This window comes from Conger conger, chromosome 16 (assembly GCF_963514075.1).
Source record: "Conger conger chromosome 16, fConCon1.1, whole genome shotgun sequence".
Classification (NCBI taxonomy): Eukaryota; Metazoa; Chordata; class Actinopteri; order Anguilliformes; family Congridae; genus Conger; species Conger conger.
The window spans coordinates 32,851,176-32,865,403 of NC_083775.1; the positions used below are offsets into that span (position 1 = coordinate 32,851,176).

At 45.1% G+C, this 14,228-nt stretch overlaps 1 protein-coding gene across 3 annotated transcripts in view; it reads left to right on the top strand.

Annotated features, from left to right (window-relative positions):
* LOC133115155 (zinc finger protein 385C-like) overlaps positions 1-14,228 on the top strand; it is a 115,302-nt gene that overhangs the window by 88,561 nt on the left and 12,513 nt on the right. For all 3 annotated transcript variants that reach the window (XM_061224911.1, XM_061224912.1, XM_061224913.1), the window contains 3 exons: positions 3,919-4,064; positions 6,614-6,724; positions 10,873-11,089. In XM_061224911.1, the coding sequence (XP_061080895.1) occupies positions 3,919-4,064; positions 6,614-6,724; positions 10,873-11,089 (474 nt within the window). The remainder of the gene's footprint in view (positions 1-3,918; positions 4,065-6,613; positions 6,725-10,872; positions 11,090-14,228) is intronic.

Below are 14,228 nucleotides of genomic sequence, written 5' to 3' on the forward strand. Positions count from 1 at the left end.
GCATCCCAAACCCGTGTTAGTGTGCAGGGATATGCTCTGTGTGTGTTAGTGTGTACTGTCTCTGTCTCTGACAGTTTGTGAACAGAAAAACTGTTTCTCATGGCCCAGAACCTCACTGTGCTTAATGAAAATCATCATCAGAGTCCCTGCTTCACTGTTTAATCAGAGTTGGTTAGTCTCTGATTCACTGCTTTATCAGAGTAGGTTAGTCTCTGGTTCACTGCTTTATCAGAGTAGGTTAGTCTCTGGTTCACTGTTTATCAGAGTTGGTTAGTCTATGATTCACTGCTTTATCAGAGTAGGTTAGTCTCTGATTCACTGCTTTATCAGAGTAGGTTAGTCTCTTATTCACTGCTTTATCAGAGTTGGTTAGTCTCTGATTCACTGCTTTATCAGAGTAGGTTAGTCTCTGGTTCACTGTTTATCAGAGTTGGTTAGTCTATGATTCACTGCTTTATCAGAGTAGGTTAGTCTCTGATTCACTGCTTTATCAGAGTAGGTTAGTCTCTTATTCACTGCTTTATCAGAGTAGGTTAGTCTCTGATTCACTGCTTTATCAGAGTAGGTTAGTCTCTGATTCACTGCTTTATCAGAGTAGGTTAGTCTCTGATTCACTGCTTTATCAGAGTAGGTTAGTCTCTGATTCACTGCTTTATCAGAGTAGGTTAGTCTCTGATTCACTGCTTTATCAGAGTAGGTTAGTCTCTGATTCACTGCTTTATCAGAGTTGGTTAGTCTCGGATTCACTGCTTTATCAGAGTAGGTTAGTCTCTGATTCACTGCTTTATCAGAGTTGGTTAGTCTCGGATTCACTGCTTTATCAGAGTAGGTTAGTCTCGGATTCACTGCTTTATCAGAGTAGGTTAGCCTGTGATTCACTGCTTTAAAAGGGTGGATCAGTCTCCATCTCTCCTTGCATTCAGCTTGTTTCACTGGCCGTGCAGAAGAGCTGTGCTGTGAGTCGTCTTTGTTCTGTTCCTCTCTGCCTTGTGACTGTAATTGATGTGCTTGACTTAAATAGGCTGTTGCCCACAGTAACAGTGCGGCTCGCCGCTCCGTCTGTGAGCTGTGAGAGGCGGGCTGCTCCATCGGGGGCCCTGGAGTGTGGCACGCGCCCCAAAACATTCCTCCGGGCCCCCCAGCCTCTCCGCGGTGCATCCAATGACCCGTTTGACTTGAGCAGAGTTGTCGGCGCCCAGTAGCCACAAATGCCAGCAGACCTACCCGTGCTGTTACCACAGTCCACCGGTTTTCCACATCAAACCTGGCTGACCCTCAGTGAAGGCAGGCATGTACTGTGTCTTAAAACCAGCGAAAGCTGAGTGTTCTACGTGCTCTGCATTAAAATAATGAGTTTTTTTAGCTGATGCTTTTATAAAGTGCGCTGCCAGCTCGACCAGCAGTTCTACACAGTAAATTGTTCAGTGTTACATCAACTCTTGCAGAGTACATATGGTTCTCATCTGTTAGAGTTCACACTGTAGACACAAGATACCACACACTACCACTGGCTTCATACTCAGTCTTATCGCTGGCTCTATGCGTTCAGTTCTACTGTTGGCTCTATGTGTTCTGTGCTACCACTGGCTCTATGCGTTCAGTTCTACCACTGGCTCTATGCGTTCAGTTCTACCACTGGCTCTATGCGTTCAGTTCTACCACTGGCTATATGCGTTCAGTTCTACCACTGGCTCTATGCGTTCAGTTCTACCGCTGGCTCTATGCGTTCAGTGCTACCGCTGGCTCTATGCGTTCAGTGCTACTGCTGGCTCTATGCGTTCAGTGCCACTGTTGGCTCTATGCGTTCAGTGCTACTGTTGGCTCTATGCGTTCTGTGCTACCACTGGCTCTATGCGTTCAGTGTGTTACCGCTGGCTTTATGCGTTCTGTGTGTTACTGTTGGCTCTATGCGTTCTGTGTGTTACCGCTGGCTCTATGCATTCAGTGCCACTGTTGACTCAATGCGTTCAGTATGTTACTGCTGGCTCTATGCATTCAGTGCCACTGTTGGCTCTATGCGTTCAGTATGTTACCGCTGACTCTATGCGTTCAGTGTGTTACCGCTGGCTCTATGCGTTCAGTGCCACTGTTGGCTATATGCGTTCAGTTCTACCACTGGCTCTATGCGTTCAGTGTGTTACTGCTGGCTCTATGCGTTCAGTGTGTTACTGTCGGCTCTATGCGTTATGTGTGTTACCGCTGGCTCTATGCATTCAGTGCCACTGTTGGCTCAATGCGTTCAGTATGTTACTGCTGGCTCTATGCATTCAGTGCCACTGTTGGCTCTATGCGTTCAGTATGTTACCGCTGGCTCTACGTGTTCAGTGCCACTGTTGGCTCAATGCGTTCAGTATGTTACCGCTGGCTCTACGTGTTCAGCGTTCCTGGCCACTGTTGGTGCTCAGTGGGGCTCATGGTCTCTGCTCCTGTTGTGTGCTCAGTGTGTGTGGGCTGGGCGACCCGGCGGTGACACCCCCGTGATTGATCTGTTGATCCTCCAAACAGCCCCTCCCCCCCAGGAGAGTGCTTAAGCTTAGCCATGCGGAAAATTGGAAATCTCTACAACCCCAGTCCATCTGAAATCTGATGCCTCGCGTTCCCTTTGGGTTCTAATTCAGCAATTAAATGACTGCTCAAGTGTGTGTGTGTGAGTGTGTGCGTGTGCGCGCGTGTGTGTGTGTGCGCGTGTGTGTGTGTGTGGGTATGCATAATTATGTGTGTGTGTGTGTGTGTGTGTGTGTGTTTGCAAGACTGTGTGTGTGTGTGTGTTTGCAAGACTGTGTGTGTGTGTGTGTGTGTGGGTATGCATGACTGTGTGTGTGTGTGTGTGTGTGTGTGACATGTGAAACAAGTAAAGTCATGCATACCCACACACACACACACAGTCATGCATATGTGTGTGTGTGTGTGTGTGTGTGGGTATGCATGACTTTGTGTGTGCATGTGTGTTACTTGTTTCACATGTCTGAATTCTTTCGCCCCATGTTGTACTTTGAAGTCTAGTCTAAGACTGCTTCAGTTGTATTGTATTCATATTGTATATGTGTACTGGATATAACGTCCATGGCTGTAGAACTGATTCTTTGTGAATTGTAGCTTATCCAACCTGTTCTGTAGTTTGTTATAATAACCTTGATATGTATTTATCTGTACTTTGCTTTGAATAAATAAAATGTAATGTGATGTGCAGGTCTACATGACTGTGTGTGCATATACAGTGTGCTTGCGTGCATGCATTAACACAAAGACCGAATCCTCGCAACGTTAAAAATAGAATTCAGTGTCATAGTGCCGGGTTAGAATAAAACCCCGTTTCCACACCAGCCCCTCTTGGGTGAGATTGGACACCCCTTCACTAAACAGTTGATGCAGGAGGGTGGTGGTGCGATATTAACACGCCAAACGTATACTGAGAATGCAAATGAACAGTGACACGTCCTACAAGCCTCCTGGCATGTTCACGCAGTAATGGAAGCTGTACATGACACCTACTTCACTGCCACTCCTATGTGCATATTATAACTGTTACCCAATCAACCTATTGGATTTGATTGATACATTTCTATAATACCCATTCTACACCTCAGTAACCAGTGGAGGATAAGCTCTAAAGCTAGTTATTTTTATTTTATTTTACCTATCAGGCCTGTTTGTTCCTCTTCTATTGCCCTGTAAAGCATCTTTGTGACAGTGTTGTGTGAAAAGTGCCGTACGAATAAAATTTAATTGAAATTGAATTGAATTATTGCAGACAAAAGCAGTAGGTCTAAGTAAAACCGAAAAAAAACTACTACAGGTGAAGTCTTGAGACGGCTTCATTTTCCAGAAAGCCGTCTCATTGGGTCATTTAAGTGGCGCCTCTTCTGTCGTCAGTGAATCTTACTGAAAATGTTCCTCTGTGTTTTTTCTCCCGTGAAGGTAGCCCCACCCAGAGCAGCCCCCTCCTGGCATCTCTGCCCGTCCCTGGACGCCCCCCTCTCCAATCTCAGCTGGACCTCAAGTCCTTCCTTCCCTTTCCCCTCAACAACTCCTCCCCACTCAGCCTCTTCCCAAATTTCAGCACGGTGAGTCCCACTCTTCCTGGCTGCCCCCCCCCCCCTCCATGCTGACCAGACCTGGGTCAAATAAGTAATTGTTTCAGGATTCAAATGCTTTTATGAGCTCGATTGATCTTGCCCGGTGCAATTCCACTAACCAAGAGGACCAGAAGGTGGGGTTTGCAGATTTTCATAGTGTTTCATAGGTTTCAATACACTAGGCAAGCTCAGACTCAGTAAAGCCTAGAAAATTATATTTGAATCCAAAGCAATTATGTATTTGACCTGGGTTTAGGGTGACTCGTATGATTTGACGGTTGGCTGCCATAGAGACAGTGGCACACGGTCTCTACCTTGCTTCACATGCTAGCAGTCGCTCTGCTAACCTTTGTAGAGAGCAGTCTGTAGAAGACTGATACCATTTCTCTCAACCACAGAAGAGTGTTGCGCAAAGCCAGTGGTTATAGTAGTCCATAAGAAATGGTTTGCAGGCAACAATAAGGGTACAAAAAAAAACTCGCATTTATTTATTAATTTAGAGCAGCAGGGAACCAGAATACACAGATATTTTGGTAAATTCATTCTTCAGTGTGTGAGGAATCTGTAGGTGCAGCTGAATATAGAAGGAACACAGGAGTAAATTGTGAACTTCAAGGTGATAATTTGATATTTTAAACCAACTCAGTAAACAGGTACAACGGGTTCTCAAGTTCAGTCACGATGGGTTTAATGACATTGGGGTGCGAACCACACAAAGCATCAAGCAAGAAGCCATCAAGTGGTGCAGAATTAATCAGAACCATGGCTCAGTGGCTTACCACATTCATTATCTTCTCCTGTCAGCAGTAGTGTTACTCTCCTGTGGCACAGTAGTGTCACTCTCCTGTGGGGTAGTAGTGTTACTCTCCTGTGGGACAGTAGAGTGACTCTCCTGTGGGCAGTAGTGTTACTCTCCTGTGGGACAGTAGTGTTACTCTCCTGTGGCACAGTAGTGTCACTCTCCTGTGGGGTAGTAGTGTTACTCTCCTGTGGGACAGTAGTGTTACTCTCCTGTGGGACAGTAGAGTGACTCTCCTGTGGGCAGTAGTGTTACTCTCCTGTGGGGCAGTAGTGTTACTCTCCTGTGGGGCGGTAGTGTCACTCTCATGTGGGACAGTAGTGTCACTCTCCTGTGGGGCAGTAGTGTCACTCTCCTGTGGGAGAGTAGAGTCACTCTCCTGTGGGACAGTAGTGTTACTCTCCTGTGGGACAGTAGAGTGACTCTCCTGTGGGCAGTAGTGTTACTCTCCTGTGGGGCAGTAGTGTTACTCTCCTGTGGGACAGTAGAGTGACTGTCCTGTGGGCAGTAGTGTTACTCTCCTGTGGGGCAGTAGTGTTACTCTCCTGTGGGACAGTAGAGTCACTCTCCTGTGGGGCAGTAGTGTTACTCTCCTGTGGGGCAGTAGTGTCATCTCCTGTGGGGCAGTAGTGTTACTCTCCTGTGGGTCAGTAGAGTCACTCTCCTGTGGGGCGGTAGTGTCACTCTCCTGTGGCACAGTAGTGTCACTCTCCTGTGGGGCAGTAGTGTTACTCTCCTGTGGGACAGTAGTGTTACTCTCCTGTGGGACAGTAGAGTGACTCTCCTGTGGGCAGTAGTGTTACTCTCCTGTGGGGCAGTAGTGTTACTCTCCTGTGGGGCAGTAGTGTCACCTCCTGTGGGGCAGTAGTGTCACTCTCCTGTGGGAGAGTAGAGTCACTCTCCTGTGGGACAGTAGTGTCACTCTCCTGTGGGGCAGTAGTGTTACTCTCCTGTGGGACAGTAGAGTCACTCTCCTGTGGGGCGGTAGTGTCACTCTCCTGTGGGACGGTAGTGTCACTCTCCTGTGGGGCAGTAGTGTCACTCTCCTGTGGGACAGTAGTGTTACTCTCCTGTGGGACAGTAGAGTCACTCTCCTGTGGGACAGTAGTGTTACTCTCCTGTGGGGCAGTAGTGTTACTCTCCTGTGGGACAGTAGAGTCACTCTCCTGTGGGGCAGTAGTGTTACTCTCCTGTGGGGCAGTAGTGTCACTCTCCTGTGGGACAGTAGTGTTACTCTCCTGTGGGGCAGTAGTGTTACTCTCCTGTGGGACAGTAGTGTTACTCTCCTGTGGGGCAGTAGTGTTACTCTCCTGTGGGGCAGTAGTGTTACTCTCCTGTGGGGCAGTAGTGTTACTCTCCTGTGGGGCAGTAGTGTCACTCTCCTGGGGGCAGTACTGTTACTCTCCTGTGGGGCAGTAGTGTCACTCTCCTGTGGGGTGGTAGTGTTACTAATGTCTCATTAGCCCTGTAACATTCTACTGATGGCAGCTTCTCTGTGTTCTGATTAGACTGCTGGAGGTGATTTAACTTTTGGGTTTTTTTGCCAGCCAGAATGTCTTAAACACTTTACACCCCCCAATACGGTGCTATATATCAGTAAACCGAGAAAGCTGAAGGACCATGAACAGGGGATTTTCACTTTAGTCATCTCTAAAGTATGCACTTTTTTGTAATTGTCTTTGGATAAAAGCATCTGCTAAATAAAATGTGATGGTAATGGGTCTCCTGCCTGTCTCAGATGGACCCAGTCCAGAAAGCAGTGATCAACCACACATTCGGGGTTCCCCAGCCTCTTAAGAAGAAGCAGGTCATCTCCTGCAACATCTGCCACCTGAGGTTCAACTCTACGGTCAGTGAGCCCGCCCTGTGCACCTGTTTTCCTCCCCCCCCCCCCCCCCCCCTCTCTCTCTCTCTCTCCCTCTCCCCCATCCTCTGTGTACATACTGCTGTGTCAGTCATCCATCTCTCTCTCTCTCTCTCTCTCACACACTCTCTCACTCTAATTCCTCTAAGCCTTCTCCTGCTCTTAGCCCCTGCAGGTTATTCCTCTGTCATTAGTGAAAAGCCTGAGAGAAAGATTAGTCCATATTTGTCGTCTGTTGTGTGTGTGTGTGTGGGTGGGTATGTGTGTCTGTTTTTGCATATTTTCATCTGTGTGTGTGTGGTGTGTGTGGTAGTTTGTCTCGTCTTATTGCCTGTAATATGCCCACCCAAGCAGCCATACATTTCTGTAGGAATAGTTTCAATGGAGGATTATATAGGCCACCCTTTTCTGGAAAAATCAGAAATTATCATCAGTCCAAGTGAGTCTAGAATTTTCCTTTTGATTCCTTGTGTTTGTGAGCAGGCCTGGTATTCACGCCCACACTGTGCCCAACTGCATCTTCAAAGGGAGACAGAAACTCAAATGTTTGTGAGGGGGATGTGGGAGGGGGGGTGTACATCTGCATAAAACAAGAACTCCCTCCCACATCCCAGCACACCCTCTTCCCATTCTGCCTGTACATTTAAAGAACAGCAGAGTGCATTCAGCCCTTCAACATCACACAATGATAAACAATGGCTTCATTATTATTTTTTTTAAAACCTATTCATCCTTTCTTCCTCTTAATTTTATGGCGAGGCTTGAATTCTCTGTTTATGTGACGTCAGCCTTTTTGAAGGAAAATATTTTTAATACCTTACTGTATTACAGGCATTCTTGATAGCTTAGCTTATAAATGTGCTTGTCCTTGTAAATTGTGAGACAAACTTGTGTAATTAGGTGCCCTATAGAAGAAGCTAGCATACCCATTTGGACAGTAACCTATTAACAATCAAGGCAACTTGCTATACCGCATTTCTCTATCTGGCAGAGAAACCCATTTTCTTTTGTTATTTCTATCTCACCCTCACAACATCATTTCATTTAAGTTTTGTTTGTATCTTGAGTCATTTCATGGGTTATTTGCATTTATATGGAAACTAGCTAAATTTTCAGAATTCAAATGAGGCGATCCTTTGAATGTGGTGCGGAGGTCAGTTTTAGTGCAGGTGGGCGCTAATGTTGGATAATGGGCACTCTCTCAGCCTCTAAAAATTACACCTATTTTAAAATGCAAATGCTCATAACTGTGACTGGCCAAACTTGGCTGCGGATTGGGCTGATACTCCTGGCTTCAGCTGTGTCCTTTTAAGTTTGCATCTTTTGAGAGAATTTTGAAGTGCTAATTGAAATACGTATTGGCTGTGCTGCCCATACCAGCAGGGGGTCATTTTAACGTAAGGTTATGCCCATGGTCAGGACCCGTGGCACATGGCAATGAGTGTAGAGAAACAGGATAGCAAGAGCAGGGGCCAGGAAGGACAACATGCTTAACATGCACCCTGTCAGCTTTGACCAGTCTGACTATTCTCCTCTGACGTCTCTCATTAACAAGACGTACTGACATACTCAAACCACCCTGATAAACCATCCCAATAAAGTGCTCGGTGAGTGAATATGAGACTTATCCTTCAGTAACTATATTCTTTCCCAAACTCAGAGCATGTAGATATTGGCACAGCCAAATACTTTCCCCAGTTCCCATGTCCCAGTGAAACAGGCTTGCTTGCAACATTCAAACAGAAGCACAGAGGCTACTGAACAAGCAAGAACTTCTCAGACACTGGTTTAAATGCTCTTTATACCCTCAATTACAGTCCTGGACAGTCGGTGGTGCTTTTAACTGACATTCCCCCCTCTCCCTGCTTTTGGGCACCCCCATCCATTCAGACTCCATTGCATTGCCTGCTGAGAAATATCTGTTCCCCCTTGGCAAAGCCCATCAGGATGAATTAATTCAGACACAATAGTTCAAACCCTGGCTTTCCTCCAGCTCATGTTCCCTGAGCTCAACTTATGATATTATTTTTCTTGCTAATATGAGCAACATTTACATTTTTTCCCCTTCACTTCTGGATAAAGTTCTTTGGTGTTGGCTGTCCTACATTATTTTATGTACTCTCTTGCTTCACCCATTTTATTGCTCTAATCATAAGCTTATTATCTGGGGAGGCTCCATGGCTTCATGGGATTTAAAGCTATGGGAAGTTAGTAGGGTGTGTGTAGTTTCAGCCCACATGTTTGGCAAGTACATATTAGCATTCCTCCAACATTGGCCCTCCTTTAGAGCGTATGATTGGTTTGTCTTAATAGTGCTCCCACAGAATATCCAAATGTGTGAGTTTGCTGTCGCTGGGAAACTCCTGCCATCGCTGCTGCTCCTTACGGATTTCCAGGCCACGCTAAACAAACAGCGCAGTTAAGAGCATCCATTTCGATTTTGTCTCCTAGGGAGCAGAGTCAAACACATCCATGACAGGGGGAAACTCTCTCGTAGCTATCCTGGGTAGGGACCCGGAATTACTGCAGTCTTAATGAGGAGAGGCAGTTTCCATAGCCCTGTCCTTAGCCTTCACTGAAAACTATTGTGCTAATAATGTTTTCACTCAAACTGTTGTGCTAATAGTGTTTTCACTCAAACTATTGTGCTAATAATGTTTTCACTCAAACGATGGTGCTAATAATGTTTTCACTCAAACTGTTGTGCTAATAATGTTTTCACAGAAAACTATTGTGCTAATGTTTTCCACTCAAACTATTGTGCTAATAATGTTTTCATTCAAACTGTTGTGCAAACAATGTTTTCCACTCAAAACTATCATGCCAGTAAAGTTCTCCACTCTACAATAATGTTTTCACTCAAACTGTTGTGCTAATACTGTTTTCCACTCAAAACTATTGTGCCAGTAAAGTTCTTCACTCTTCAAAGCAAATTCCCACTTGGTACTTTTTGTGGCTCTTGATTCAAGCCTCTTACTGACAGCTGTGTTCTGGGTACGAGAGAGTTCGTCGCTTTATGTTATTCTGTGAATATATCAGAGCAATAAGCTTGTTTCTGACAGCATCCAGCCATAGCCGTCACAATCTGAGCTCTTACACTGCGTGTTTAATAGGGTATTTAGAGTGAAGACTGGCTCTTGTACACAGCTGAACTATACACGTCAGGTCCCCACTCATGTCTCCTTATCTGGTGTAAACAGACTCCCCTCAGTAAGGCCTTATCATGTGTGCATATGTCCGTACGTGTGAATAGGGGGCGGCCTGTAGCGTAGTGGTTAGGATAAATGACTGGGACACGCAAGGTCAGTGGTTCTAATCCCGGTGTAGCCACAATAAGATCCGCACAGCCGTTGGGCCCTTGAGCAAGGCCCTTAACCCTGCATTGCTCCAGGGGAGGATTGTCTCCTGCCTAGTCTAATCAACTGTACGTCGCTCTGGATAAGAGCGTCTGCCAAATGCCAATAATGTAATGTAATGTAATACGTGTACGTGGGTGTGTGTGCACGTGTGTGTAACTTTAACCCTTTCATTCCCAAGCTCAATATGAAGTGGCTCCATCCAAATCCACCAAAGGGGTTTTGGCTTTGGTTAAGAAAATGTAGAAAGTTGAGAGAATTGCAAAACAAATGTATAGCAGTAATTTTGACTGGTTGAAAGGGTATAAGGTCAAGAGATGGCAGTCTTGGCACTGAAGGGGTTAAAGCAAGTTTGCTCTAATTTGCTCTGAGTTATAGCTGTCTTTGTTTCCGATAGTTTAACGCAAAGTCATTGCATGATTTTGTTGAAATACTTCATAGAATTTGCATTATGATCCAAAATTAGAAGGGTTGAGCATGACAAGTTTCAGGCTCCATGATTTATAACTGCAGAAAATGGAGCCTTTTCTTCTTAATTACTACCATTTAACAGTGCTGTGATTTTTTTGTTTTCTTGTTTAAAAGACATGTCAACCAAGGCCATCATTTTCAAACTCTTGAAAAACTGCCACCTCCACCAGTCTCAGCAAATTACCAACAGCGAAGAGTGACATGAACTGCTTTGAACTTTTTAGAAGTCTTTTGTCTTGGAAAAAAATTTATGACAAAATTCAAGAGAATTTCATTGCGCTCCATTCTGCCCTCTCTCTCTTACAGAACCAGGCAGAAGCTCACTATAAGGGGCACAAGCACGCCCGCAAGCTGAAGGCCGTTCAGGGGCAGAAGACCCGGCAGCGGCAGCCAGGAGTACCAGGCGGGGGCAGGAGGGAAAAAGAGAGAGAGATGGAGAGGGAGAGGGAGAGGGAGAGGGAGAGGACGAGTGCCTTGGAGCTGCCCCCTGCTCCGATGGACACCCCTGCGATGGAGAGAATGTGTGAGTAGCCCAAGCGGCCGAAACCGGGGCTTCGTTTTTGACGTTTATTACCTGGTCTTGTTGAGAGATGTTGGTCAATAGCGCCATTGTTATGGTCACGGTTGGCTCCAGTGTAAGCGTTTCAGCCTCCATTCCAGTGTAAGTCAACGGTAGCAATACGGCAAAAATCCGACGTCAATCATGTCAAGTTTTTCAGCTATTAGGACAATACAGTAATACTTTGTGGACGAATCAGGGTTAGTTTGCCAAATCACGTTCTCTCACACACTCAGCGGCCCTACTGCGCAGTGAAATTGCACAGATTGTACAAAATGGCGGCGCCCATAAACTCGAGGCACGGTTTCAAAAAACATTTCACAAGCCCGTGGACAGTCGGTGGGTGGTGTAGCACTTGGTCCATATTTTTACTCTTCACATTTCCTCACCAGTCACACTTCCGTACCTCTTCACTTTTCATCAACCTCTTTTCTGTTTGTCTCATTCATGCGCCTACTCTTTTTTTTTTTTCTCCCTACACTACACATTATCTATTATCTAGGCCCGTGTCCTCAGTCTTATCGTTCACCTGGTCACCCCCTGTCTCCACGTCCCCTTATCAGACGCAGATGCGGGGGGTGTTCCTCGGCACTGAGTTCCCTGTCTCCGCTCACTCTGGCTTTCTGCGGCATGAATGTGAATACACTCACTTTATTAGGTATTTATTTCACTTATTTTTCAAACTGTCCAGAATGGGAAAGAATGGGTTACTTTGACCGTATCATGATTGTTGGTGCCAGACAGGGTGGTTGAGTATCTCCTGGAATTTTTATGTGCAACAGCCTTAAGAGTTTAAACAGAACGATGTGATAACCGAACAAAAACATCCAGTGTGTGGCCATTTTGTGGGCAAAAACACCTTGTTAATGAGAGAGGTCAGAGGAGAAGGGTCAGGCTGGTTCACGCTGACAGGAAGGTGACAGTCACTCAAATAACCACACATTACAACAGTGGCATGCAGAAGTGCAGATAGAATTTCCCCCCTGAATTAATTTTCCTGTAAATATAAAGAATGTGCTGTAATAAGTACATTTACTACTTGTAGGTAGAAGAGCTGCTCATTGAAAATAAGAGATGCTTCTCTCGGCTGTGTTCGGGGAAGATTGATCAGAACAAAATGTCAGCAGGCTCACAGGAATCAATGAAGCAATATAAGAAATATGGGGTGTAGAAAGGCATTTTAAAATGAAATAAAAAATAGACATACAGAAAGTAAAGCGTGGGTTTCATTTATATATTCAGAAAATGCAGGTTTCCAACCCATTCTGTCTGTTCCTTTTGTCATTTATATTACGTGCAGGGGTATTTGGTATGGATGTATGGAAGTTATAATTGCATCTTTGGGTTCATGAACTGGGGGTTCAATTCCACACCAGAACAGTGCAGATAACATTTTCCCCAGTTTTCTTCTTTTGTTAAAAAAAAAGAATAAAAAAAGAATAAGTAACAATAACAGTTATATAAAGGATCATGATAAGCGCATGGAGGGAATTAAATCCATAGTTCGCTTTTCCTGAGCAATGTGAAATGCATCATAAATATGCCAGATATGACAAGACATTGGGAACAGGACGAATATTAACTCATCTGCACCCAGTTGGAACCTTCAAGCCTGAAATCCGGTCAAGAGATGGAGAGGAAAATAACCTTTTCCATAAAATCCCATTTCATATTCTTTTGTCAAACTGCCAGGATTAAAAAAGGAGGGAAAAGGAGAGAACCTACGATGAAAAGAGAGAAGCGGAATGGGAGAGTCCATAAGCTATAGCTGCTTATACGTTGTGAATAATTTCACTGTTTCAAGGTAATTTCTCAACCAGGACCGATCCTCAATAAACTCAATTGTAAGACTTGCCTAATGTGAAATTGAAATGCATCAGAGCGGTATGCCAAGATGCGACTCTCTAATGGTGTAATGGCTGAATTAGCACCCAAAGAAATTACCTGTATATGTCATTAACCCTCCTCAAGGAGCCAGTAATTGGACCAACTTTATACTGGGTGGTGCTCTGAGTAGCCAATAATTCCCTCATGTTATTGGGTGCTACAGCTGGATAAGCTCAAGAACGGAGATGTTGAATGGAGAGTCCACTGTTTCTCCATTGAGACCAAGAGCCTTGTGAGTCCACTGTTTCTCCATTGAGACCGACAGTCTTGTGTGAACAAAGGCGATGGTGTGCAGGACATGGGTAAGGAACCAATAAGTAGGAGACTGAATTTGAGCATCCCTGCCTTAAAGGTACAATAGGTAATTTTTTTGTGTTAAACCATTGTTACAACACCATTGTGAATCCATTCTCATCATTGAGAAAGGCTCACTGACATGGTGACTCACCCTCACCCTAACAAAATGGGGGGGGGGGGGGTTTCAACATCAGCGTGTTCACATTGGTGGGGGAGGGATGAGGGATAAACAGTGTTTGGTGCTGCAATTCCTCTCTTGTTAGAAGTCTGAAATTACCTATCGTACCTTTAAAGCATACTGTAGGAGAGCAATCCATTGCTGTTACCGCTGTTAACAGTCCTCATCTACCCCTTCCACCTACAGCAATATAATCTCCATGCCTAACCAGGCCCACTCATACATAGTAACAATATTTCCAAACTATTCAAAAAAAGGTGAGAAGGAAGAAAAGGCTCAGTTATTTGCCTGAGTGTCCTGCTTCTGGGCTGGATCAGGTGGGGATCTGTCCTGTTCAAATATGTGTGAATCTCTGTGCAACCATAGACGTTTCCCCAAAGAAAGTGCCTCTCCGGTGCATTAAAACAAACAAGCAATCCATTGGTGCCCCTCTGTGATGTTTTCCCATCGATCCTGGTTACCTGGAGCGCTGAAACTCGTTCGGTTAATTGAACCACTTCAGACCTTTGATAAAAAGTTGTTTCATGCTGAAGCAAATGGCGTAAAATGAGACATTGATCCCAATATCAATGCTGTGGAGGAGCTCTGCTTCTCACACATTCGCTGCTACAAAAACACAGCCTTTTACAGACCAGAGGTACTGCAGGGCGTCCTCTGACAGCCTCAGTGAAGGGACTATATTCCTCATTTGGAAGTGAATATGAATGACTAAGAACACAATTTCATCGTCATTGCGTATTC